We start from the raw sequence: 25,412 nt of genomic DNA, 5'->3' as shown, positions 1-25,412 counted from the left end.
TAATGCTATGCTGTGTAAAAAGACCATCTGCATGGATTCCCACTGAAGTGCTTTAATAACAGCACAGCAAGCCTCTGGCTGTCATGCTGAGGAAATGCTCTTTTGCACTCAGGCTAATAATTCCAAAAGATTACTTCCTCTTTCTTTCCCCTCACCCTTCTCTGTTTTTATTAAAGCTGTTAACCACTTGCTCTCCCATTTAATTCCCTATTAAGAGATCATCCATCAAACCCATGAAGTGACAAGGATCTGCACTGGAAGATATCTGCAGATTCCACACTGATGGCTGGATAGCTGCAGAGAGGTCACCCTCCCACTGCAAAAACTACAACCAATTTTATTTCATCACCACAGTGTGCAACTACTGTTAAAGAAGAGAATGGCAAGCTGTTGGCTGAGGCATAATTAAACCAATTTCAGCTGCAACAGCTTCCCCTCTGAATGACCCTGCTTTTGCACCACAGACCAAGCAGACAGCAACTGGGAGCTCTGGGTGACACGCAGAGCAGCCACACTGACCAACGCTGCGCAGCAGTTTAGGACAGAAAGTGAAGGAGACTACTCCCTCCAGCTGAGCTACATCTAAGTCAGTAAGGGCTTCACACCCTGGAGGAGACAGAAATACACAATTACACTCTATTTTCTGCTCTGAGGTCAGAGGGTTTTCCCCTCTGCCGAGCACGCATTGTCTCAGGTAAGGAAGTTTGAACTCAACACGAGTCTGATCGAAGCCCAGGAGGATTCACAGACAATACACCTGAGAAACACTGGTATTTCAGGTTCATCCAGGATTAAACACGAGGCATGTGTGTAGGTTACAAAAGGCATGTGAGAGGAATGGGCTAGGGTTTAAGGTTATGAAAGATCAAAGGTTATGAAAGACCTTGGCAGTTATGAAAAACGAGCCAAGATCCAGCAAGGCAGAGAGCAGCCTCGACCTGCTTGGAGGTGAACGGATGTTCACAATCACCCAGCAGCCCACTGGAGGAAGCTCCTGCTGCCTAGCAGGTCTAGGCTAAGGAAGATGAAAACAGTTCAGTAGCAGAATAACAGAGAAACACTGCCATCTGTTTATAGGCATTACCAGCAGCTGTATTTTTTCACAAAATATTTTGAAGGGGCTTAAAAATACTAGCTACAGCCACTGATCTGGCCTTTTAGTTCTGTTATAAATCTGCCTCCACAAGCCACAAAGCTAGAATGAATCTGTAAAAAGCGATGGTTCATTCAGTTAGCATTTTTCAGTTCAGCCTTTGGTGATCCTTTTATTTTATGAAGAGAAGGTTGGTGAAATCTGACTGAGCCAGATGGAGTTGTTTATTTACCACATGGTACTCACACATCACTTAGAAGGAGGACATACTCCTGCATAGAAAAATATTAAGAGCATTTCCCCCCACGTTACAACAGTATTCCTCTGCAATGTGATGATGCTTTTCTACAGTTCCCTTCAGTGAGGATATTTCTGCATCCTCCTTAATACACTGCCATTCATAATGCTTTGTTAAAACACGACCTAAGCAGACCTCTGTGCCCCTTTAGATTAATCAGAACAAATCTCCAGGCATCACAGCAGACCTGAGACACAGGGGAGGAAACCATCTGCTCCACATCAGAACAGCATCGAGACTGTTTCAGCAAAAGGTACAGAGCATTTTACTCTTGCAGAATTCAGTAACTAGAACATCCTCTTTCATCCAGAAGAACAAAACCCACTTTTATCGTGGTCTGAGATGCTTCCTAGAATGTAAAGCCATGGCTTGCTGTAGATTTCCTTATTTACCAAAGTTAAAGCTGTGTTTACTACACCTCACCAATACACACAACTCCCCAGTAAATGCAGTTAAGCATTTGCTCCAGCAGAGAAAAGCTCTAGGGAAAGTCCTTAAGTCACCTCAAGCTATGCTGAGTATGGCCTCAATAAAAAGCACAAATTTCTAAAATCTGAGGAAACTGAGATGAAGGATTAATCCAGAGCAATTCTATTCCACAGTACCCCAAATAATATTACACATTTGTAGGGTTATTTCTCTTAATGAAACTAATGTTACATAAGGACAAAGCAGATATGAGGTCACAGGGAAGAAGTGACTTAGAAGCAGAATCATCGGTTGGCAGAAGGACTGACAAACATTTGCTGAGGATTTCTTTAAACAGGATTTCATAACTTCATAATTTTTATTTTAAAATTTGGGTATAAAAAATTCACGTTCTCATGATTTGTTATGGTTTGGGGTTTTTCTGATTCAAAATGGGGACTAAAAATGTTTTGCTAAGTAGATTGACAGCCTTGCTGCCTTTGTGACTTTCACTGACACTGCGAAGCTTAGAAATTTAGAGAATTAGTTCTCTAATTAGTTTTGTCACTTAGTTTAGAAGGAAAAGGACCAAGCTTTTTATCTTTTTAAGTGTCAATTATTTTTGTGAGCTATGGCAGGTAGTGTTATGTTCCTCTTATCCCAATGTTAACTGTCTTGTACAAGATAGAATAAACCACCAAATAAAAGAAAATAGATGTACAGTCAGGGCCTGTTAGGTTAACTACAATACCCAAGCCAATTAAACTTTGCCTAGTCCCTAGAAAATTTTCTAGCCCCTAGAAAATTAATGATTAATGTTGTGTTCATATCAGAGATGGTAAGTGGTGGTGTTATGCAATTTTCTTAACGCAAATATGGTCACCATCAAAGCATCTCCATTCCAGCCCAGAAATGTCACTGAAAATGAAACCCCAGACCACAATGCAGGTGCTGAAGGACAGTAACAGATTTCATACACTCGGTGTATTCAATGCCTTTGTCAAAAAGCTACCCTGACAGACTTCATCTGTGGGCTTTCTTTTGTCCCATTCAGTGCCAAGAGCGCACCAGAACAAATAGTTCGGAAAAGCCTCACTTCAGCAGCTAAAGTGTACGCTCCCAACACCCGGTCGGAGTTGGAAGTATTACGGACTGGGTGCCCTATTGCATAAGTACGTCCTCATCAAAGACCGCCCTTTTCCTACGAGGCAGATGTAGGATGGCCGAGCTCCCTGCCGCCAGCCCCCTGCTCCGCCGGCTCCGATGCCCGGCACTTTGGCTTACGAGAGGGTTCTGGAACAGTAGGTTCTCAGTTCTTGACGAATCCAAAACGACATACAAAGAGAAGTGGAAAACCGAAGGGGCAGTGCGTTTGTTAACACACATTTGAATTCCCAAGCGCTAACAAGCTGCGGGGAACTAAAAATCTGCTAAAATCCCTCCTTCTCCTCAGACCTTCTGCTCCCGGGGCCACTTTTCCCACACCTTTTCCTTTCACTCTGGGGATGGCCGACTCAAGCCGTCAACCCTGAGCTCTTTCCCCCACAGCCGCGGTAACGCGGATCCCCGGTTCCGCCCTTCGCCCCCGCCGCACGGGCAGGCCCCGGCCCTCCCGGCCCCGGCCACCAGGCCGCTCTCGCACGCAGCGCTCGGGGGAGGAGGGCAGCGGGACCCCCGAGGGGCGGCCCGGGCCCCCGGGAGCGGCGAATCGTTGTCTCGGAGGAAACATTCACCGCTCCTCGCTCGGTGGCACCCCCCGCCTCTCCCGGCCCTTCTCCGCCCCCGGGGCTCACCTACAGTCAGCGCCCAGCAGCCAGGCGCCGCGCTGCAGCCCGCCTTCCCCCATTGATCGCGGCGGCTGCCGGGCCGCCCCTCCGCCCCCACTCTCCTCGGCGGGGGCGGCGGCCGGGGCGCGGAGTGACAGCGGCGGCCGAGGCGCACGAGAGCGCGGTGTGTGCGCCGACACACTGCTCCGCGGCCGCTTCTCAGAGAGGAGCCGGGCCTCCCCCCTGTCCCTCGGCCCCTGCCCCGGGCACGGAGCCGCCACCGCCGCTAATGAAGCCGTGCGAGGAGGAGGAGGAAGAAGGGGGAGCGGCGGCGGCCGGAGGCGTCGGGGACCCCTGGAAGGATGCGCGGAGTGGCGGGCAGCTGGCGCTCCGTGCCGGCAGGTGAGAGCCGCGCCGGCAGCCGCCCGGGACACTCCGGGGAACGCTGCCCGGTGGCGGGAGCGGGGAGTGGGGCCGCGGGGCGGGGCGGGTCGGGCTGTCCCGCGGCTGGGAGCATCCTTCTCCCGGGTGGTTATATGGGGTGCGCGTCTAAAATTTTAAAAATAAAAAATTAAAACAAAAATTAAAAAATAACACAGAGAAAGGGCCGTGGGGGCACTAGGGTGATGCGGCAGAGCTGGTGAGGAGAGTGGCGGGGCTCGGCCCTCGGTGGCGGCAATGAGGCCCCCCCCTTCCCCTTGGGTTCTCCTTCCCCTGGGGGTCCCTTTTTCCTCGGGGTCCCCTTCCTTCGGCGGTCCCCCTTCCTTCAAATTCCCTTCCCTCGGCTTCCCCTTTCCATGTGGGTGCCCTTTCCCTCGAGCCCCTCTCTCTGGGCTGCTTCCCTCAGAGGCTGCATCCAGCACAAGAGTGAGGAGGCACCTCAAATGAAAGCAGATATATTTTGTGACCGGGAGTATTTTTTATTTTAATTTTAAAAGTAAATAAATAAATTGAAAGGCAGAGGATTTGTCAACATGAAGGTGCTTTAGTAACTTTTTCAAATATGCCCCAAACATCTATTCTGCTGCTGTAATGTTTTGGCGCATGAGGTGATGCTAAGTTTTAGTTTATTTATAACTGAGGGTTTATGCCATGCATAGCTTATCCACAATATTGTGTATTTGCACTTTACAGTACCAGCATTTGGTTTTGAGTAGCTTGTGCAGAGAAAAATAGTTATAGCAGGGAGGTTTTGTGTTCTTCTTATATATACCAATGCCTTCAGAGTGACTGAAATTCACTTGCTAGGGATAAATAAGCAGTGGTTCTGTGAAGATCTACAATGGCTTATTTAAGATCTGTGTTTCAACACAGCAGAAAGTTAGTCATCTCAGGAGACATCCTGGCCCCACTGTGTGCAGCAGCAAAACTTCCACTGACTCCAACAGAGCCAAGAAGTAGGATCAGCAGATTGTTCAGATGAGAAATTGGGTAAAACAGAAACCTCAGCAACATGTATGTCTCTTATCCTTCCATTCTGCTGTAGTTTGAAATACACTTCATACTTGTACACCAGGATTTAGGGAGCCCTCTTTTCTCTCGAGTCTAGGACTTGTAATTTTTCCTTAATACTTATTATTAAATGTATTTTCTCTGTAGTAGAAGACAGACAAAGATGAACAGAATGCCAGAGGAGAGGAGACTTGTTTTAATAATACACAGAATAAATGGATAATCCAAATTGGGATGACAGGTCATGCTCTCACAGACTCTCCAAATGGGAGTTTCTCCAGCATATTCATTCTGCCAGCCATTTCACAAGAGAGACTTTCATTACTTGCTCAAGCCTCCACACCTTGTTTCTCAAAATATAAATTCATGAAGACAGCCGTAACCATCTCCAGCATTTTAATCATCCAGAAGCTCACAGCTGAGTACCTTTTCCTGGAAGAAATAAACATTCCAGAAAATTAATCCCTGCTTCTTTTTAGTTCACAGTTTTCCTTCAGTACCTTGCAACTGGCAGGAAGTGGCCAATTCCTTGTCAGAACAAATTTAAACCAGTCACGGATGTTGTCTAATTGTCTAAGTAGAACTTTGGAACTGGGTACAGTTTTTAGTAACTTTGTAATGCTACAGAGTGGTTTTTGTAACTAAAAACATCAAAGATCCTGGTGGAAGAAAAAGTGCAGGTAGGGCTGTATCTTTTATTAAGTTTTCAAGCCACTATTTCAAACTATTCATAAAGAAGCTACAGATAAGGACACAAAATGCAGTGTAACACAGATTGGATAGGACTGGATTTTTGTTGAAAATTGCCTGATAAAATTATCTTCATTTTTTAGCACCAAAAATAGTCAATTCCACTGGTCAAGTTCATCTTTTTCTTGTGTTTCCCTTCCCACCCCTCAGACCTGTCCACCTCCGTTTCTCATCTCCATTCCCAGACATCTTCCCCTTTGACTTACACCACTGTTTGGGTTATATCATGTCATGCTTCATGAGTGCAAGTAAAATATATTTTCTTTCCAACAGAAAGGCTTCTATGCTCTGGAATAGTTTCTTCTAAGCTTAAAAGGTAGATAGATAAATGATTGCTTGAGTATGTGTCAAAAGTGATGTAGCTGGAGTGACTTCTATGTCCATTTTCCCATCCTGTTACTTAGTTCCATTATTTCTACAATCTCTGATTTGCTATATACGGCTGTTTCATAATGAGAAATGATTTTGTAATCTCTGTAATTGACCTGCATTAAAATTGTGTCTAACATGCTCCCTTAGGCCACATGCAATTGCACTTTTTTGAACCTCTCTTCTGCTTTTTCTGTGAGTAAACTCTGCCTGTTCATGAGAGGACACCCATTGGTTTAATAGGACTTTTTGCTGAAGAACATCAGGCACAGTAAGTCTCTGCATCTTTGATGCTACTGAGAGCACTGAGTATTTGCACAGTGCAATTACAGTTGGAGAAGCTTCACCAAAATGAGTAGATGTGCATCCTGGTGAAAACAAGGGTAAGAAACTGAGGCTAGAAGCTAGCATGTTGAAGTTCACACAAACTAACTTTTCTTTTTTGCCTTTTTTTTTCCCACAAAATAATTTTATGAGGCATTAGAGAGACCTAGCAGAATGCTTTTTAAAAAAAGGCAAAAGTTCCACCGGTAGTCTAAAAAGCCAAGATTTTTTTCTCAATATTTGCTTCCAGAGGGTATTGTTACACTTCTTTCTATGGAACATGAGCAGATTTTTTGCAAACCAGATTGGCATTTCCTAAATTATTTGTAGGTACCTCTTTGATTTTATCAGTGAACAAATATTCCAGGACAATATTTCAAGCAAGTTAATCCATCTTGGAGCTCCCAGAAGTGTGTGGTCCTATTAGTCTGGCAAATGAAGAAGGGAGCAGGGACAGCCTGGGTTTTGCTCTGTGATAGTCTTCATGCATGTGCTGGTGTAAATGCCCCTCCCTTTGCATAACTCCCTAAATGCTCTCAAGCAAGGTATTAGGATAAAATCACACCAATTCTTTATTAGAGGAGGGCCAGCCAGGGTTCTGCTGTAAAAAATCACACTCCCAAAAATTAGCTGCTTAGGAATTGCTGTAAAATCTCAATAATCTATGGACAATCTATAATACAGTGGTAAAGCCTAGTAAATTACATTTGCAGCCAAAATGCAGCAGGATGGTTGCCAACTTCATTGTACAGCACTGATAAGGAGCAATCAGCTGTTTTCATTTCTGAGGGCCCCTACATAAGAAGGGTGTGGATCTGTTGGAGCAAGTCCAGAGGGGGCCACAAAGATGATTAGGGGGCTGGAGAACCTCTCCTGTAAGGACGGGCTGAGAGAGCTGGGGTTGTTCAGCCTGGAGAAGAGAAGGCTCCAGGGAGACCTCCAGGGGCCTTGTTACCTGAAGGGGACCTACAGGGAAGCTGAGGATGGACTTTTTACAAGTGGAGTGAGAGGGAACAGTGTCAAGCTGAAAGAGGGGAGATTTAGGTTAGATATTAGGAAGAAATTCTTTCCTGTGAGGGTGATGAGCCACTGGAACAGGTTACCCAGAGAAGCTGTGGATGCTCCCTCCTTGGAAGTGTTCAAGGCCAGGTTGGATGGGGCTTTGAGCAACCTGGTCTAGTGGAAGGTGTCCCTGCCCATGGCAGGGGAGTTAGAACTAGGTGATCTTTAAGTTCCCTTCCAACCCAAATCATTCTATGACTCTATGAATTAATTAATTTTTAAAAAAGTTTTTTCATTTAACTTTTGAAAGTAAACGCTGTAAGTACATTGTAGATCTGGTTACCATAAGGCTGCTACAGAACCCTCTGGGACACTAAGGTATTTTTAGTAGCTATAAACTTGGTGAAGCATACCAAGTAGGACCCTGCAAAAATCCAGTTTGGGACCTGATAAATGTCCAGTAATGAAGGACTTAAATGATAGAATAGAATATTCTATCACACAGCATATAAAACCCACCAAGGGATCAAACTGAGAGAAATGGTGAGCATTTTGGAATCAAGTCTGAAATGGTCATCCACAATCCATGGAGAAAGGATCAGAAATGAAAAAGATTAAATTCAATGATGAGAGGTGCAGATGATTTTATTAAAAAAAGGAGAGATCAAGTGCCAGAGCACATGATAAAAAGCAACTGAGGGCAGAGCATATCCACAGGAGTGAGCTTTCACTCTCCACTCTTTTGCAGCAAGACTCAGGTGTGATCTTGCTCCTCTGCTGAGCAGTGGCACATAATGGTTTACATGGCTTCAAAACTCTCCTCGATCCCCTATGCATTAAAACAGCATAGGAGTCAAGAACATGACACTGCTAAAAAGAAATTCAAACCTTCTCTATAGAAGGAGTGTATTCCTCACCTCTTTCACTATGCAAAGTTCTGAGACCAGTTCTAAGCAGGGTATTTATTTATACATAGACAGTATAAAAGTAAAGAAGAGCAATTAAAATAAAAGGCATCAGTGTAGCAGTTTTTTTGGAATACACAACTGAGGTGAGTATTTGGATTTTGCTTTGGTACAAAGAGGAGCCCAAGGGCCTTCTTAGAGCTGCACTTTTATGCTTCTATGATAAAACCATTGAGAAAACCATGCAGGACACTGAGAGGAGAAAAGATTAAGTGTTTTTAATGTTTTATTATCTCAAACCAAAAAGTATTAACTTTCCCTCATAAGATCAGTAAATAGGCTTAACTAATGTTTTACAGTTCATGAATCCAAAATGTTAGTCCAAATACCTTCTGTAATAAGGTACCAGTCAGCAATATCCATTACTTGTCAGAACAATCAGCACACCTTTCAAATGTAGTATTTCATGCTACAAAACCCAAAAGCAGACTGAAATTTGGGAGTTATTGGTTCCCTTTCCCCTGCATAATGTAGCAGAGAAGTTTTCTGTGGTCATCAAACACTTCTCTTTAGATGTTTTTTACATCTTTTGATCAATGCAAATTTAGTTAAATAATTGAAATATATAAGTTTTATAAGGAATTTGAATATTGATCTGGTTGATAATATAACTGTACAAATAAGCAGTACTTAATTTTTTGTTTGTTTTTTTTGTCCTAATGTCAAAAAGTTTATCATTTTGACTGCTAAAAAAAAAGTGAGCTTCTTTTGCAAATTGAGCATTATCATCCTGCTTCCTTATATTTCATCTTAATGAGGGAGTGGAAAAAAACAGAAAGCAAATGGGAACACTGGGAAAAAGCCTTTAATGACTGTTTTCCCATATGTGCTTTTGCACTTAATGTGGTGTAGACTGAGTTTCTAATTGCAAAACCTTTGAAAAGGAGATAAAGACTTTTCCAGAAGAGAATCTAGGGTTAGATCACTGGTTCCATATCTGGGGAAAAGTCTAAATTTTTGTTTTTGTTAAATACATAGCAATTATTTGGAAACCAGTGGGTGGTCAGTACTTGGAGTTCCAAAAAACCTGTATACACAAGGAAAAATAAACTTTGTGTGTCTTTGTAGAAAAAAAAAAAAAAAGAAACCAATGAGGCTTACCTTACTGCATGTTTTTTAAAGTAAGAGAGAAGTGGAGTATTAGGCCTGTAAATTATCAAATAGTCATGGAATGTTTTGGGTTGGAAGGGACCTTAAAGATCAAGTAGGTACCCACTAGACCAGGCTGCACAAAGCCCCATCCAACCTGGCCTGGAACACTGCCAGGGAGGGGGAAACCACGACTTCCCTGGGTAACCTGTTCCAGTGTCTCACCATCCTCACAGGAAAGAATTTCTTCCTAATGTCTAGCCTATATCTACCCTCTTCTAGCTTAAAAACCATTACCTCTTGTCCTATCACTACATGCCTTGTAAAAAGTCCCTCCCAGCTTTCCTGAAGGACCTCTTCAGGTACATAAAGGCTGCTGTAAGTTCTCCTCAGAGCCTTGCTGAGGAGGAACATACTCAAATTAGAAAAAGGGGATTCCATGCAAAAACACTTGAGCTTTGAAAGTCTTCATTATCTTACAGGTATTTTTTCAAATTTCTGGAATCATCATCATCATCCTTTTATTCCATTACCTGTATCCCATTCATCAACCCTTTCCTGAACTGTCAAGAGAGGTTCTAGCAGAGTGATTCAAAATGCCATCTTCCCAAAGACTACTCATTATCTCAGAAGGATTTTTAGTCAAAAGAATTAGAACAGGCTCTAGTAGAAGTAGGCATACAGTTGTTTTTCAGGATTACCTGTAATTTTTCAGTAAATATATTATTTTAGTGTGCACAGGTGTGCAACTAATCTGGTATGTGTCAAAAAATCTGAATTGTAAACTTCTGTTTCAGATAATTAGAAAAGCTCTAACAGAAGAAAAGCAAGTGTCCACAAAGACATCTGCAGCAGATCTTGTGACAGAAACTGATCATTTTGTGGAAAATTTAATTATTTCTGTTCTGAAAGAGAAGTTTCCCTCCCACAGGTGAGTGCCTATGGAAAAAAAATCATCTATGACCTTTTTTTCTTTTAAGAGCTGTGTATCTGACTGGCATTTAAAGAGAATTTTTAAAGCCCATATATCTCTCTTACATGTTACCCTACTGCTGTTGGACACTTTCACAGGACTTCTTTTTTAAAAAGTACCACTTCCCTGTACTTAATACTATCTTTTCTAATAGTTAGGTTTGTTGATATATGTATTTAATAGTAATGTTTCCCTGTAGGCCATTATGTATGAATGTTTCATGTGAATATCCATGGTTTTCAGAATACCATTTTGCCCTCTGTTGTATAAAAATTATGCTTAGGATATAGATTAAAATATGGCTGAAATTAATGATAAGTTCCTATCTATCCTGCAGACCTTACCTTCATCTCATTTGACATTGTACATAAGCATTTACCAGCTGAGGACATATTTAATTAAGTATCATGTTTAATCACATTTTCCTTGTGTTGGTTAGAATCCTAAAATAGTCAGTGAGAAGCAGGGTTGTTTGTCATCGTCATTTGATGCATGTACATAACAGGCTATTACTATAAATTACTACATGGGGTGTCAACCCAAGGTTTTAAAAAGAAATCAGATTGTTGAGTCCTCTTGAATTGTTATGATCTGCTTGAATATAACAACTCCTAGCACATGGGCATACTAATGAATGGCTTTGTATTAGTTGGCTGGGCTTTGGTTTGATGCAGAGACTCAGAAATTTATTTCAGTATTTTACTTTATTTTACAAGGATAAAATTCATCTTTGATCAGAGCCAGTGCAGAGCCTGTGTATCCTTAAATACCATATGACTTCCCTCTGACTGTGCATCTCTGATGGAGATGAGCCTTGCACTCTAGCACTGAACTGAAATCAACAAAGATGAAAATCTGGAGGGCTCAGCTACTAATCTGCTTGTTGGTGATGCTGCTGGGAAAAAAAAAAAGAATAGCATAAGAAGGGGAAGAATAGTTATATACTAAATATGGCTTTCTAAATATTTATTGTATGTATCACATATTGAAGCAGTACAGTATAATGTGTGGTTCTTGGCTGCAATTCTCAAGAGAGTGCCAGGCTTTACAAGCCTCTTATTTCTGTAATATTCCTTATACTATTGCTGGCTCTGCTCTTTTCTCATCTCCACTCTTACGTTGTTGGGGTTTTTTCCTTTAACAGCCTGCCAGAGAACCTAAAATGTACACATTTCACATAAAATGAGAGTCATCAGAAGCACCTGAGTTAATTGGAATGGGAATGGAAGTTGTAAGGCCAGCATAGACCTAGCAACTGAAAAGTCCCTGACTTTCTTAAGTCTATACAGTTAACTTCTGAATTTTTAAGCCCATGAAGGGCCTTCTGTTACTTCGGAACATTTTTTTGGTGATACTGATTGTTGGGTTTGGTGGGAATTTGTTCTGACAGTGAATGCATTTAGATTAAACAATAGATTAAAATTAGATTTGACTGGACTAGATTTTAAAAATTGCAATGAGGAGTCCACAGTAGCAATCAAGGTTTAAATTAAAATGCAGTGAAAACATTTGAAGATCATTTAAGGTTTTTGGAGTCTTTCCCTTAATCTGTCTGTTGAAAGCAGTTTCTGTTATTTCATCTTCTTTTAAATCATCATTATTCTTACATTCTCTTAATCAAAAAACGTATCTTAGGAGATCAGAAGATGAGAGGGATCTCATTAACATCTGTGTCCTTTGCACCATGGCAGTGATGAGTCTTGAGATACTGGAAATGTACTTAGAATTAGAGAAATATTAGGAAAACATGTTAAAAAGTTAATTCTGTCCCATGTTTCTTTCTTCTTCTCTCTGCTTGGGTAAGTGATAAATAGAGGGGAGAATTTTTTCCCTGTGAGGGTGACAGAGCACTGGCACAGGCTGCCCAGGGAGGTTGTGGAATCTCCTTCCCTGGAGACATTCAAAGCCCACTTGGGCACATTCCTGTGTGATCTCCTGTAGGTGACCCTGCTCTGGCAGGGGGGTTGGACTTGATGATCTTTCAAGGTCCCTTCCAGCCCCTGACTTTCTGTGGTTCCATGACTCTATATGCATCTATTTTTCTGGTAGATCTTTGAGTTGTGGGAAGACATAGCCAGAATATCAGCAGCTATTGGTTGAAAAAGGCTGTCTTACTGTTTGCCTGTTTTATTCTTATACAGGTGGTCACCTTTGCTGTTAATTGTGGCCTTAATCCTGTAGACATTAAATTTAGGACACGGGCATTACGGAGAGTGACATCCAACTCTGCTTGCCCAGATTTCTGCCCTCAGACCCCTATAAGGGAGTAGGTGAGGGACGGCCCCAGTTGAACTTCTTGCACTCATATAAATATCACTCTGGCTGCAGTTTATCCTGTGCTAGAGTTTCCCTGATGTTCCAGCAAGGAATTTCAGAGTGGTGCCGTGGTATGAACAGATGTCCACTAAGGCAAGGCTAGAATTACTGGACTCATTTTCAGTGGGAGAAAACTTTAATCCAGATTTGAAGAGAGATCAAGAGAGCTGGCATGCTGGCATATTAAATGAACTACTGTAATAACATGGCTACCCTTCCCACTGTTCCTAAAATTTGGTCTCTTTAGGCTGAATGTTTTGCTTAGTTTGCATGCTTTTACAGGACAGAAAGCCATAGAGCAACACATCTGATGTTGGCCTTGAGAGACTCTCACAGTACCCAGTACTGTGTAACAGTAAAGGCTTTGTTTTAACCTATTAGCCCAAATTTCACAAAAAATGCACCCAATTTTTTCTACATCCATTTTTGAAAAATTGTTCCTGAACACCAACACTTGATCAATGGGGCAAGACTTGCCCCATTGATCAATACTTGAGGGCAAAGCACCCTACACCAGAACACTCTTGTCTTCAAAAAGAGGTGCCCCTTTCACCTTTCTTTGATGTGCTCTGGCTGAGGAAGCTGGCAGAGGACTGAAGCAGAGCAGAATTTATGGGGCATCTGAGATGTGTAAGGTGGGGTGCAAGGTGCTCCATCTGCAAGAAGAGAAGCTTCCTCTGCAGCCAGCAACACAGCCAAAGTGTATGGTTGGGTTTAGGTGCCAATTACAAGATTTGTATAAGCAAAAGCCAAATGATACAGCACCAACAAGACAAAATATTTGAATATTTAGGGCAAGGAGTCTGCAAAGGGTTATGTTTGACTGAGAATTCCAAGCACTTGTTCAAGTCTTTCTTGTTTCTCAGTCTCACACTAACACTTTTGTCCTTCAGCTGCCACTTAAAGATGAAGGTGAAAATAGTAACACTTAGTACTTCCCTTTCATACCAACTAGGGCCCATAATGCCTGCAAAATAGTCCCTTTCTACTGAGGGAAATGCAAAGTAGCATTTGGAAAATTCCAGAAGTCTCCTCCTGTGCTGTCTGCAGAACATTTTAAGCTCATGGTTGCAAGCACTACATAGAACGATGCAGCACATGTTCAGGGCCTGAGAGAAAACAGCTCCTACCCCAGTCCTAGCAAAGAAACTGTTTCTGCAAAAGGCATTTGCTCCTTAAATTATCCATTTTTTTTCTCTTTGTGTCTTCAAGAAAAACTTTTTTATCTTCAACCATTGAAGAATACCACTACCAGTTGTTAAAATATGAAACCAATTCAAGATTCAGTGCTAGCAGTCTGTGTACTGCCCCTTCTGAACATACAGGACTTTACTCAAATTTGTGAGAGTAGCACCTGCACAGCAATTATAGAAACAGACCCTGAGCAGCTCATGGGAGAGCAGGGATAAATAAGGTCAGCAGCAAATGTGCCAGAACTGGATGTTTGTTTCCCAGGAAAAAAAAAATCAAGCGGTATATTTACTAAAATAAATTGAGACAGAATAACACAACAGAAGATGAGCTAAAATTTCAATGTGTGCCTTGTGATTCCAAACAAGCAAAAAATTAATTTGTTGATTTTCTCTGGGTCATGGGAAAAAGAAAGTTCAGCTTTGTAAATCTTTCAGTTTTCCAGATGAGACTACTCTAAAAAAAATTCAAGTCAGAGAGACATGGTGGGTTTTCTAAGACTGCATTATTTCCTGCTGACTGCATTTGACTGCAAAAGAGAAGCAACTACTGTTTGCAGTTTATATTACTGCAAGAGAGAGGCCTAACCCATAAAATTACATTCTGCATGAAAAAACTTCTGGAGTTCAAGGGATGCCAGTTCAGATCCATTTCTTCATTCATTTTTATTACTTTCTTAGTAGTTTGGGGTTTTTTAAAGTGAACATAAAGTGAGTTCTTTTTTTGTAAAATAGTAAGCTATAAACTTACATAACTTCTCTTCGAAATTTCTATGAAAGTTCCCCAGAAGAAAAAAGCAATATGTGTTTATATATGCATTTATCCAAATATACGTTTATCCATATATACATTTATACAAAAATTGTAGGTGTGTGTATATATATGTATACAGAAATTAAGTATTTCTTAAAAACAGAAAGAAGGAGTTTGACTTTCCAACTCACATAGCTAAGCCAATTTTCTGAGGTACTTGTTTTACTCCACACCAAATGCAGGTTTATTGCAGAAGAATCCACTGCTGCTGGTTCAAAATGTGTCCTTACCGACAGCCCAACCTGGATTATTGACCCTGTTGATGGAACGTGCAACTTTGTGCACAGGTAAGTGGTCAGTGAACTGGGAAATGCATAAAAAAAGCAATATTTAGCTTCTCAGAAATCCTCCCTTCTGCTTCAAGCTGTTTTACTGTGATAGATTTGTTCCTTTGACTCATGAGTAGGAGTCACCCCTTTATCTTTTTGTACCTTGGGTAGTGAGTCCGAGGGAGTGAGTGTTTGTGCTGGGGAGAGCTCTATAATGTTATCTGAAGGTAAGATAAAGTTCCTGCTGATTGCTTAATGACCCAAAGCTCTTGACTCATGGTACATTTATATGTAACATGCAGGGACTTGGGCTGAACTGGAGGGGCAAGGCTGTGCTGCCATGACAAGTGGCCTGATGCTTCATGTAGTTGTTACGTGTTCCTTTTAGTAGTGGTGTTTACTCCACTTCAAATACAAATGCTTCATTTTTTTCCTGGGAAGTGCAACCATTGCATGGATGTAGAGTAGACATGAAAACCAAGTTGTATGTAGATATGTTTTTTCTAAATTTCTATAATGCCTCTTTGCAAAAAGAAATAAAGAGATCGTTACCACAAAGGTGCTGGAGTTTAATTCATCATTCGAGTGCTGGAAGTAGTGTACTAATGAATTTTCATCATACTTCTACTTAAAAACCTTAAATATGTTCTGCCTTATAGCTAGAGACTTAACATAACTGCAGTTATCATTAAAAAAAAAATTACTTCTGGTGCAATTACATAGAATTCAAGGAGAGGTGGAGGGTGTCAGGTGCTGGTGTTTCATAAAATTAAATGAAATCTTCTCTTTCTAGCAATATTTTCTGGACCTTTTCAGCCCTTTTTAAAACTTATTTTTAAGAAATGAATTTATTTCATAGTTTCAAAAGCAATAGTTAGACTTCAATCAAAATCACTAACCTAATTTTTCCCGAACCAGGACAAATTTATGACACATTTAGTGTAAAAATCCTGATATCTTCGTGTGCTTATTTCTTGCTTTCTCCAATAGTAAATTACATTTTTAAAAGAAATGACAAAGTTAAAGAAGCTGACAAAGGAGAAATAGTAGAATGTCAGGAGTGTTTTGACAGAAGTGAAAATCTCAGAGCTCCTTGTGGGTTTTGTTGCCTAAAGGAGTTCATAAGGAGTACATTGAGAGATTTTTCATCAATAGTATTTAATTTCTTATTTTTCACAGATTTCCAACAGTGGCAGTGAGCATTGGATTTGCTGTTAACAAAGAGGTATGAAGCATGTTCTTTAAGATGGATACCTGAGAGCTGGTTAGAAGCCTTGAAACCATGTGGAAACCTTAAAAAAATATTCTGTTTAAAATAATGAGCCACTACTCAAGTTTTCCCGGGCTTTTTAATTGCATTTGATCATAATTCTACTAGACTAAAATCATAGTCCTGCAAAACTTACACAAACTGACAGTTGCAAGACAGTTCTTAAAAATTGTAAATATTGTAAGATTTGTTTGGGGGAAGAAGGGAGGAGTACTGGTATGAGCAAGGTTTTGTAAGACAAAACCATAATGAATCAAATATACTGCTGCCTATTCATAATTTAAACATATATCCCAGTGTTCTTACGTTGTTGTTGTTGTTATTATTATTGCTTCTTTCCTGCTAGCAGTATCTGTGAAAGTTCACTGCTGCAATGAGGCAACTCAGAATTTATTTCTATGAAGAGTGCAAAATTATGGGCCTGGTTCTTTTCATTTGCCTTTGTGGTTTTCTTAATATAGTAAAATAACTATATTTCCCTCATGAGAGCTTGATTACATGGTGGGGGAAAAAGTCCCTAGTCTTCATATGCATTGTTTTGAGTTTCCTAGCTTTACTCATTCAGACTGGTGGCTTTTTCTCCAGATGCTGCCAGTTTACAGTTTGAGATATACAGAAGAAATAGCTATTCAAATTGCCAAGGAATGTGCCTCTTTCAGCCTAATTCCTCTATTTTAAATATACATAAATATATAGCTTTAAGTGAAGCAAGCAAGAATTCTGTGCAATAACAACATAGTTTTCAGATGTGCTAGTGGCTCTGACTGATTTAAACAGAATAATGATGTGTACTTCTCTAGTTAGACTTTTCAAACACAGAAACTGCAGAGAAACACTTCCATGCTTTTCTGAAGTCTATTCATTCCTAAAGGTCCTTTTGAATGCTGCATATTATTACGAGACAGCTTTCTCTAATATTTGTGTTTTTCAGAACACCATCCTGATTTTGATGCTGCATATTCTGGGTTATGTAAACTAAACAAAGCTGAAACAAAAATAAAGAATGATGTTAAAACTCCCTCAGTAAACAAAGGGAAAAGCAGAAAAAAAGTAGTAAGCTGAAAAGGAGCCAAAGTACACACAGGGGAACTGGCCTAAATGTAAGCCCTGAAGAGTACTGAAGAAATTCCTGCAGATGTCTTCAGGGGAAAAGTCTATTAATAGTGTGTTCCTCAAAAAAAAAAAACAAAACTTGGTTGAGATGGGACCTCAGGATAGGGGGCAAGGACAATCTATTCCTTTGAATTGTCTCTGCTGTACACCAATGATTATTCACATTGAATGGAGAAGGGCAGCAGGAAAAGATTTGAAGTTTAGAACATTTAAGATGTTTTCTCAGCCTTTCTACCAACTTCTGTGACCTTGGGCAAGTCACTTAGCTTTTGCCTATCTCTCCACCTCTAAATAAAATATTTCTGGTAGTACTTACCCAGGGGTGATTTGGGAACTGATCATTGAACCTTGTAAAGCACTTTAAAATCTTTTGGTGAACCCTATGAAAGTAATGGAAATATTAAATACCCTGGGTTTAAATCAAGGGTCAAGTTGTAACCCTCTTCTCATTGGTAACCAAATGCTCCCGTAAAAATTCCTATGTTGCTCATTCTCAAGCTTTCATTGAGGGTCATATTATATGGAATTTCTCTTCAAACTCCTTCCCTTGGAGTCATGTGACTTCATGAGATTCTCACTTTTACATGTAAACAGAAGGATTTTAATGAGAAACACTTGAACAAGTGATGGGACTGTACTGCTTTGGTTGAAAAGGCAGGCAAATTAAAGGCATCAAAGTGCATTTAAAAGTGTCCACTGTTACTAAACACGACTTTGGACTTTGGATGCCTGACTGATCATATCTATATACTTGGGGCTGCAAATCCTGGGGTCTGGCCAAAGTCAGTAGGATTAATTCTAGGTGTAACTGCTCACAAGTGAAAGTAAAGTGTTCAGAATCTGGCCCGTGGAGGACTTTTATGCTTGCAATAAAAAGATGCAACTAGATTTGAAATCAAGATAGCATTTAATCCATTTTAATGGGAACACAAGCTGCAAGTAAGAGTTCAGGAGATCACAAACAGATTACATTAACTTCTCTTTATGAACTGAATTTATAAATTATTTATATGAACTATATCTCAATATCATAGTAATAGTAAAATTACTCCCTTTCATTAGCATCAATATAATATTTGATTACATGTACCAATTAAAATATTGCTGATCTTTCTGCCATTAGTAGTTGTGTATATTTATGATGAGTAATTTGAGTTGCATTCATTTCTTTCCTTTTCAAAATCTTAAAGCTTGAATTTGGTGTAATTTACCACTGCACTGAAGAACGATTATACACTGGTAGAAGAGGTCAAGGGGCATTTTGTAATGACAAAAGGCTTCAGGTATCAAAAGAGACAGGTTGGTCTAGATTTTGTTAGAACTCTAAAAGGAATATGTTAATTTTGTTTCAGAGTTGTTGCAAGTCATCATGAGGATAATGAACATCATTATCCTGATGGAAAGTATTTCACCTGCATGATAATTTTGTTGTTATGTGTTTGTTTTTTTCTGAAAAATCACAACTTTCCTCATTTTCTTTTAAAAATATACATCTGAATATGAACTACTTGAATAATCCTAAATTATTCTGCTTCATAACCATTGTTTAAAATAAGTAAGAATGAGTAGATTCACCAGTTTCATTCCGTCTGTACACTGGCATAAGTTCTTATAAGCAAGGTGAAATGGAAATGGTGAATCAAATTCAGAATACTATGGTGGCCACTATTCACTTATTTTCCAGTAAACTTGTATGTCATAAAGTGTATTATGTCTGTAGGCATACATACTAACAGTAAACTGAAGGATGCATGCTTCATTAGGGGTTCTTTAAGAGGATGCTTCTGTGTGTGAGGGGTGTTTCAACATACAAATAGCTAGCAACACTTAGTACACACTTTAATGGAATTCTTTTATTGGTAAGCTGTAGATCTCTCTGTTTACCTAATCATAATAGATGACAAAATCAGATGTGTGTAGAGAAGTTTTCTTTTAAGCAATCACAATGCAGGGGAGAACATAACAATTGTAGACAGAAGCTGACATGCTAAAAGTGTGCATTATCTTACACAGGAGATGGTAAAAATTTCATCCCAAAAAGACATTTAATGAACTTGAAATACACTAAAATCAAACAACTTAGTGTAGAGATTTGGTGTTGTACTCAAAGCAGACCTTGCATCAAAACTTTCCTGAAATTTGGGGAAGTTTGGCTATTCACCTAAATTAATAATTAGGTGGGGTCTCCCTGTTTGGAGAAATGGAGCAAATTCTAAGGTCGGTGACCCTTAAGATTTCAACCCTTGATTATGCATCACATTGTTGTCCGTACTCAGTTACCTCATATTCCACAAAAACCCTGCTGGCAGAAACTATTAGGAAGAACTAGGGTGCACACAGTTGGGCTGGCTGAACCACTCTTGAAATGGCTTTGCTCTCACTTTTGCAGTCAGAGTTCTGGTTTCCCGTTGAACAAAGAAATTTTGGCACATGCCACTTTTGTCCTTTCTCTGGACATCCAGTCTGCTTGGGTGTCTAGGACATAGTGAGGGAAGTGGACCTTCCAAATGCTTTGAAATTTTCCTTTGTTTTGAGACATAACATTTGGTGGTGGGCAATTTCACCAGTGAAGATAAATCTTCTTTAATTTCACTTATATTGATGCTTTAAATGTAAAAAATCACACTAGCTGCTTTCCTGCAAGGGCTGTGGGTTCAGTGATGTCTGACTGTGGATTCCAACCCTGGAATAGAGTGTGTGTACCTGTACCTACCACCAGAACTCAAGTAGACTCCACTAATGCATGATGTGTTAGAGACCTAGGCTGTCATGTTACTTCATGCCTTTTTTTTTCAGGAAGTGTGACTGTTGTGTAATACTGATCTATGCCACATATTTGTTGTTCAGATTTAGTCATTTGAAATCCTAGCCCAGGCAAACAGTCTTCTTTGTCAATGCCAAACTTTGTGGAGGTATGGTATGGGAGTCCAAGCAGTCAGGATAGATTTAAATGAAGGATCCATCTTCCCTTTGATCTTGAGTGATATTACTTTTCATGCTTAGATTCAGGTTAGGTCTTACATGTGCTAATACAGTAAGCTTATTTTCTGTTTTTAATCTTCTGTTGTCAAGTTAGTCTTTCTCTCATAAATCTACCACTGTTAAATCTCTTCTACCAAGCCTCTGTATTTTTCTGGACTCTGTCAGAGTGAGGAGTAGTCAGTAAATTTCTTTCTGTATCTTGAATTCCTGCAACACCACCAGTTCTTGTGATCAGCCAGATCCTTTTCCTAAGAAGAGACCTCCTTCTCCCTTACCTTAGTCTCTTCATCCAATTTCTACCTGTAGCCTTGATGAAGATTGAAGAGATCCATTTATGCATTAGAAATAAGTTGAGTAACTCAAATGTACAACTGTCTCAGCCATGACCTAGCTATGACTGGTGTGCTGTGAATGCTTGGTGCATTTCAGCAATGAGGCATGCATTGAATGTTCTGTAATTAGAAATTGGGCCTGTTATGCAAAAAGATCTAAGATCTAAGGCAGATTGCTTTCACCATCCAGAGTTTTCAGTGGTGGCTAAGCAACAAATATCCTGCAGCATGTCTGCACCGGTGTTTCTGTTTTTCGATGCAGTAATTTAAAAGTGATTGTTAAATCTTTTTTCCTACAGTTAAGCTTTGTGATACCCTGTAACTTTTAATCTATTTGCATACCTGTTACTCACCAAACATTTACAACATTGTTTGAATCCATGATCTTCCTCTGCAATACTAAATTAATTGGTAGCCTGTTTAATTAAATATCTCACTCCAGTCTCATTTGCTTTTGAAAACCTCCTTGGTACTTCTGCTAAGAATCTTCAACTTCTGCAATTACCTGTAATAACCAGGTATACATTACCCAGCTGTATGAATGCCTTTAACCCAGGGTAGAAGATGACACCTGACACTTGGGCAAAGCCTAGTTAGTAAGTAATCTACTGCTAAACCTTTGAGTTTTGTCATACCTTTAATGCCTCTGAGTCCAGCTGGCACAGCAGAAGCAGGGACACTTGGCATTTGATCAACCATCTCCACCTACACTGGCACACGCTTGTTATAGCCTAGCAATATTCAGATCTCACGTGAGGACTGCTTCAACACCAACACCCTGCAAGTGACTGTGAGTCTTTCCTTTGTTCTCAAGGCTGAAGTCCTCATCTGCTGTAGGTCAGAATTGCCCCTGCTGAACAGAATACAAAAATAACATTCATATGCTGGTATTAATTAAGATACTGCTTTAGTTTGTGATTAGCAGGGCTGGTTTTTTATCAGTCATATGGTACTTTCAGTCTTTGAAATGTCGGAATGAAGGGAAGTTGTTACTGGATGACTGATGCTTTAGTTAGAAACTTTTCTTTCCTCTTACTGTATTCCTAAATGTTTATAATTTGTTGACAAATTACATGAAAGTTCCCTATTCAAGAAGTAACTGTTTTCAAATACTGTTAGATTAGCATCATTAATAGTTGCTAGATCACTGTATTCTTTCTAGTTGATTGCTAATAGTGAATTTGACAAAAGCTGACTGGTAGATGAAATAAAACAATGTATGGAAAGAGAAAGAATGTTAGAAGGCATTCTTGGTTTTAATCTTTCTTTGAAAAGTGTATATAAATCCAAGTATGTGCTATCAGAAATCTAGTCCTGCTTGAATTTTTATGTGAAATTATCACTTATGCTATGGAAGAGTTTGGGGTAAAAAAGGGGACGTCAGAATTGTTTTTCTGTGGGAAGTCTGTTAGTGTGTTTTTTTAAAAAAAACAAAATCCCAGAAGCTGTTGAATTAATGGAAACATCTGCCTACATTACAGATATCTCGAAGGCCTTAATTTTAACAGAAATTGGTCCAAAACGTGACCCTGCAACTCTGAAATTGTTCCTTGGTAACATTGAGAGATTGCTCAAGGCTCAAGCACATGGGTAAGATATTTTACAGCATGCCTCACATTTGTGACCAAAAGTCGTTAAAAACCAAACCAAAACAAAACTTAAAATATCAATTTGGTTGCATGTTTCATGATCCCAAACACTCAAAGGCATTTTCTGCTCTTTGTTAACATGTCCCCTTCCCATATTAAAAACCAAACCAAACCAAACCAAACCTTTAAATATCAAGTTGGTTGCATGTTTCATGATCCCAAATACTCAAAGGCATTTTCTGCTCTTCATTACCACGTCCCCTTCTCATATTAAAAACCAAACCAAACCAAAACTTAAAATATCAAGTTGGTTGCATGCTTCATGATCCCAAACACTCAAAGGCATTTTCTGCTCTTCATTACCATGTTCCCTTCCGGTATTAAAAACCAAACCAAACCAAACCAAAACTTAAAATATCAAGTTGGTTGCATGCTTCGTGATCCCAAACACTCAAAGGCATTTTCTGCTCTTCATTACCACGTCCCCTTCTCATGGGGTTTAGGGTCCGTGTCATTGGGAGCTCGACCCTGGCTCTGTGCCACTTGGCATCCGGCGCTGCAGATGCCTATTACCAGTTTGGGTTACACTGCTGGGACTTGGCAGCAGCGACTGTCATTATTAGAGAGGCTGGTGGCACTGTGATAGACACTTCAGGTGAGTAAAACGTCCTTGTTTTCACTGGCTTATTGGCAACCAAGTGGCTATTTTGGGACAGCTTGTGTTACCTCGGTACAGTCCTCCTGTGGCTCAGTCTCATTTCTAGCAATGTTCTGTGGAAATGTCTGTGCTCTCTACTAGACTCTGGCTGGTTATTCACACCACACTGGTGTCATTCCAGCTGGGGTTTCATCGCATCAGAGGTCTTCTGAGTCAAACTGTATTTCCATGACTTTGAGTAATTCCTTTAAAGCATCAGATTTGCAGTAAGAACCAGCTCAGGAGATTGGTAGATAATGCTCAGACTCTAAATAGGTTTCGGCAAAGGCCTGCTTCTTTTCCTCTCAGGAAAGAAGGAGTCTCAGGTGCATGTCTGAACACGTATGGCCAGGAACTACCTGAAGGGAGTGAAAAGCAGCACGGTCTCTGGATTATTATTTTATTCATTTAGATGGTACCCAGCTCAGAATAACAGTTTGCTGGTGGGTACAGTGCAAAGACATGGGGGATTAAGAAGATGGGTATGCTGATTGAACTAAGATCTGTTACTTGAAAAAAGGGAATATTGGACTTATTGTTGGATATGGAACAAATCTAGGTATTTGATGCTTCTGTTGCATACTTTGGCACCACTGAATCTAGAATTTTCTGAAATAATATTTTGCCTAAGATCTCCAGATAGGAATATCTGAATTCATTTGTCCTCCCCACCCCAAAAGGAGCTGTGTACAAAGTTGTTTCAGTGTCTCTGAAGTATCTAACTACAGCATGGTTTATATTTAAGAAAGCATTTTTACATCACATGAGACAGGTCTCATTAGTCCTCTTGTCCTCAGGGGGACCTCTGGATCTTATGTCCTGCCGGGTGGTTGCTGCGGGCACCAGGGAGATGGCTATGTTCATAGCTCAGGAAATACAAACTATTCACTACAGACGGGATGATGAAAACTGAATACTGACAGCGTGGAGTCTGCCCTCCTGAACTACGTAACTTTTGCCAGACAGGTGGCTTAAAGGGTATGGGATTTTCTGCAGGATGTTTTCTGTGGAGATCTTCTGTGTCAAATATTTTTTATAAATTTATTACAAGGTTGAGAGGCATAGGGAGATTTTTAACCTCTTAAGATTTGTGTTTCCTTTTTAATATGTATCTATTTCAGCAGTATCTTTTTTATAAGATAGCATATTTTACTTGTAGTAAATTAGTCTCAAAACTAAGTGGTAATTTCATATCTGTGGGGCTGATAGTCTTTTGTAACACGCAGCTAAAAATGGAACTTTATTTTTACAGATGCAGATCTCAGGTAAATGAGCTTTGAACTGTAGTAAGGATGAGCAGTTAAGATGCGTGCCTATAATACCCTTGTTCTATGATACTTAAGAATGCAGTAAAAGTGACATTATTGTTTCCTAACTACATCGTAGTCATATATCCATATATGTATATGTACATATATATGTGTCTGTGTGTACCTTTGTGTATATATATACACATACCTGTACATGTATATGCATGTATACACACACACATACCCATGTGTGTGCATATATATATATTTATGGGTATCCAGAATGTTTACAGCAGTTCAAAGAATGCATAGAAGAAAGCTAATACTCAGTTATTTTCAGGTAAAGCATATAAGTTACTTACATGATTTTGGTGGGGACTATCCAAATGGCAAAAAATGGAGCTGATGTTGGAAAATGTTTAATAACTTTATGAACTGTCCAGCTAGTTCTTGTTTTCCTTAATCCCTCTGCATGGGGATAAATCATCCTGTCCTACAGGCCTCTGTAAGATATTCAAACCTCCAAACACTACCATAGAGTAATTATAGTTAAAACCAGGAATATTGAACTCCACTGAGTTATTCACAGTGTTAACTATGACACAAAGTAGGAGGCCAGCAGAATAGAGCACAGTGTCAAGGAGCTGTCGATCTTACAGAAACTTTGAGCAGAACAGCAGGATTTGGCCCCTTACAGGCAGGTTATTACAAATATGCACATAAGATACGCTTGCAAAAAGCTGTTAATCACTTGCCTTTCTTGCACAAAGTTGTAATCGCACTTTTGATCAGAGAAACCAGCAAAATCAGCTACATACATTTCCTAAATACATAAATGTTCCCAGTCCTTGTATTGAGCATTGGCTTTAATTCCACCAAGATGATAATTTCTAGATTATTTTTAAATCATAAGCACAGAGAAAATACAGGCGTGTCCAGAAAAGTAGTTGAGATGAGCTCACGTTTATTTTTTCTCAAAAAATTGAATTTTAAAGTACCTTTTTTTGCAAAAGTGTAAAATAAATAAAAGAATGAGCCAAAAAAGTAAGTAGGTTAAAAAATGTTAACTCTTTATACACTGCGTACGTAGACTTTGTGATC

The 25,412-nt window shown here is 39.9% G+C and overlaps 2 protein-coding genes across 4 annotated transcripts in view; one reads left to right on the top strand and one right to left on the bottom strand.

Annotated features, from left to right (window-relative positions):
* The window catches only part of MPPE1 (metallophosphoesterase 1), a 23,344-nt gene extending 19,644 nt beyond the window's left edge, over positions 1 to 3,700 (bottom strand). For both annotated transcript variants that reach the window (XM_030446557.1, XM_030446558.1), the window contains exon 1: positions 3,593 to 3,700. The gene's annotated coding sequence lies outside the window, so the exon portion shown is untranslated. The remainder of the gene's footprint in view (positions 1 to 3,592) is intronic.
* Positions 3,701 to 3,854: 154 nt separating this feature from the next.
* On the top strand, positions 3,855 to 24,515 carry IMPA2 (inositol monophosphatase 2). 2 transcript variants are annotated; one of them, XM_030446560.1, is made up of 8 exons: positions 3,855 to 3,964; positions 10,310 to 10,447; positions 14,992 to 15,096; positions 16,258 to 16,303; positions 18,652 to 18,760; positions 22,257 to 22,365; positions 22,868 to 23,019; positions 23,859 to 24,515. In XM_030446560.1, exons 1-8 carry the CDS (start codon positions 3,855 to 3,857, stop codon positions 23,972 to 23,974), a joined length of 885 nt encoding a protein of 294 aa, XP_030302420.1. In that variant the 3' UTR covers positions 23,975 to 24,515. The 2 variants fall into 2 exon arrangements, with proteins under 2 accessions (XP_030302420.1, XP_030302419.1); XM_030446559.1 differs by lacking the exon at positions 3,855 to 3,964 and adding an exon at positions 4,916 to 5,020 and having other exon boundaries at positions 10,314 to 10,447.
* The last annotated feature ends 897 nt before the right edge of the window (positions 24,516 to 25,412 follow it).

Source organism: Calypte anna, chromosome 2, assembly GCF_003957555.1.
Source record: "Calypte anna isolate BGI_N300 chromosome 2, bCalAnn1_v1.p, whole genome shotgun sequence".
NCBI lineage: Eukaryota > Metazoa > Chordata > Aves > Apodiformes > Trochilidae > Calypte > Calypte anna.
This window is presented reverse-complemented; position numbering and strand designations above follow the sequence as displayed.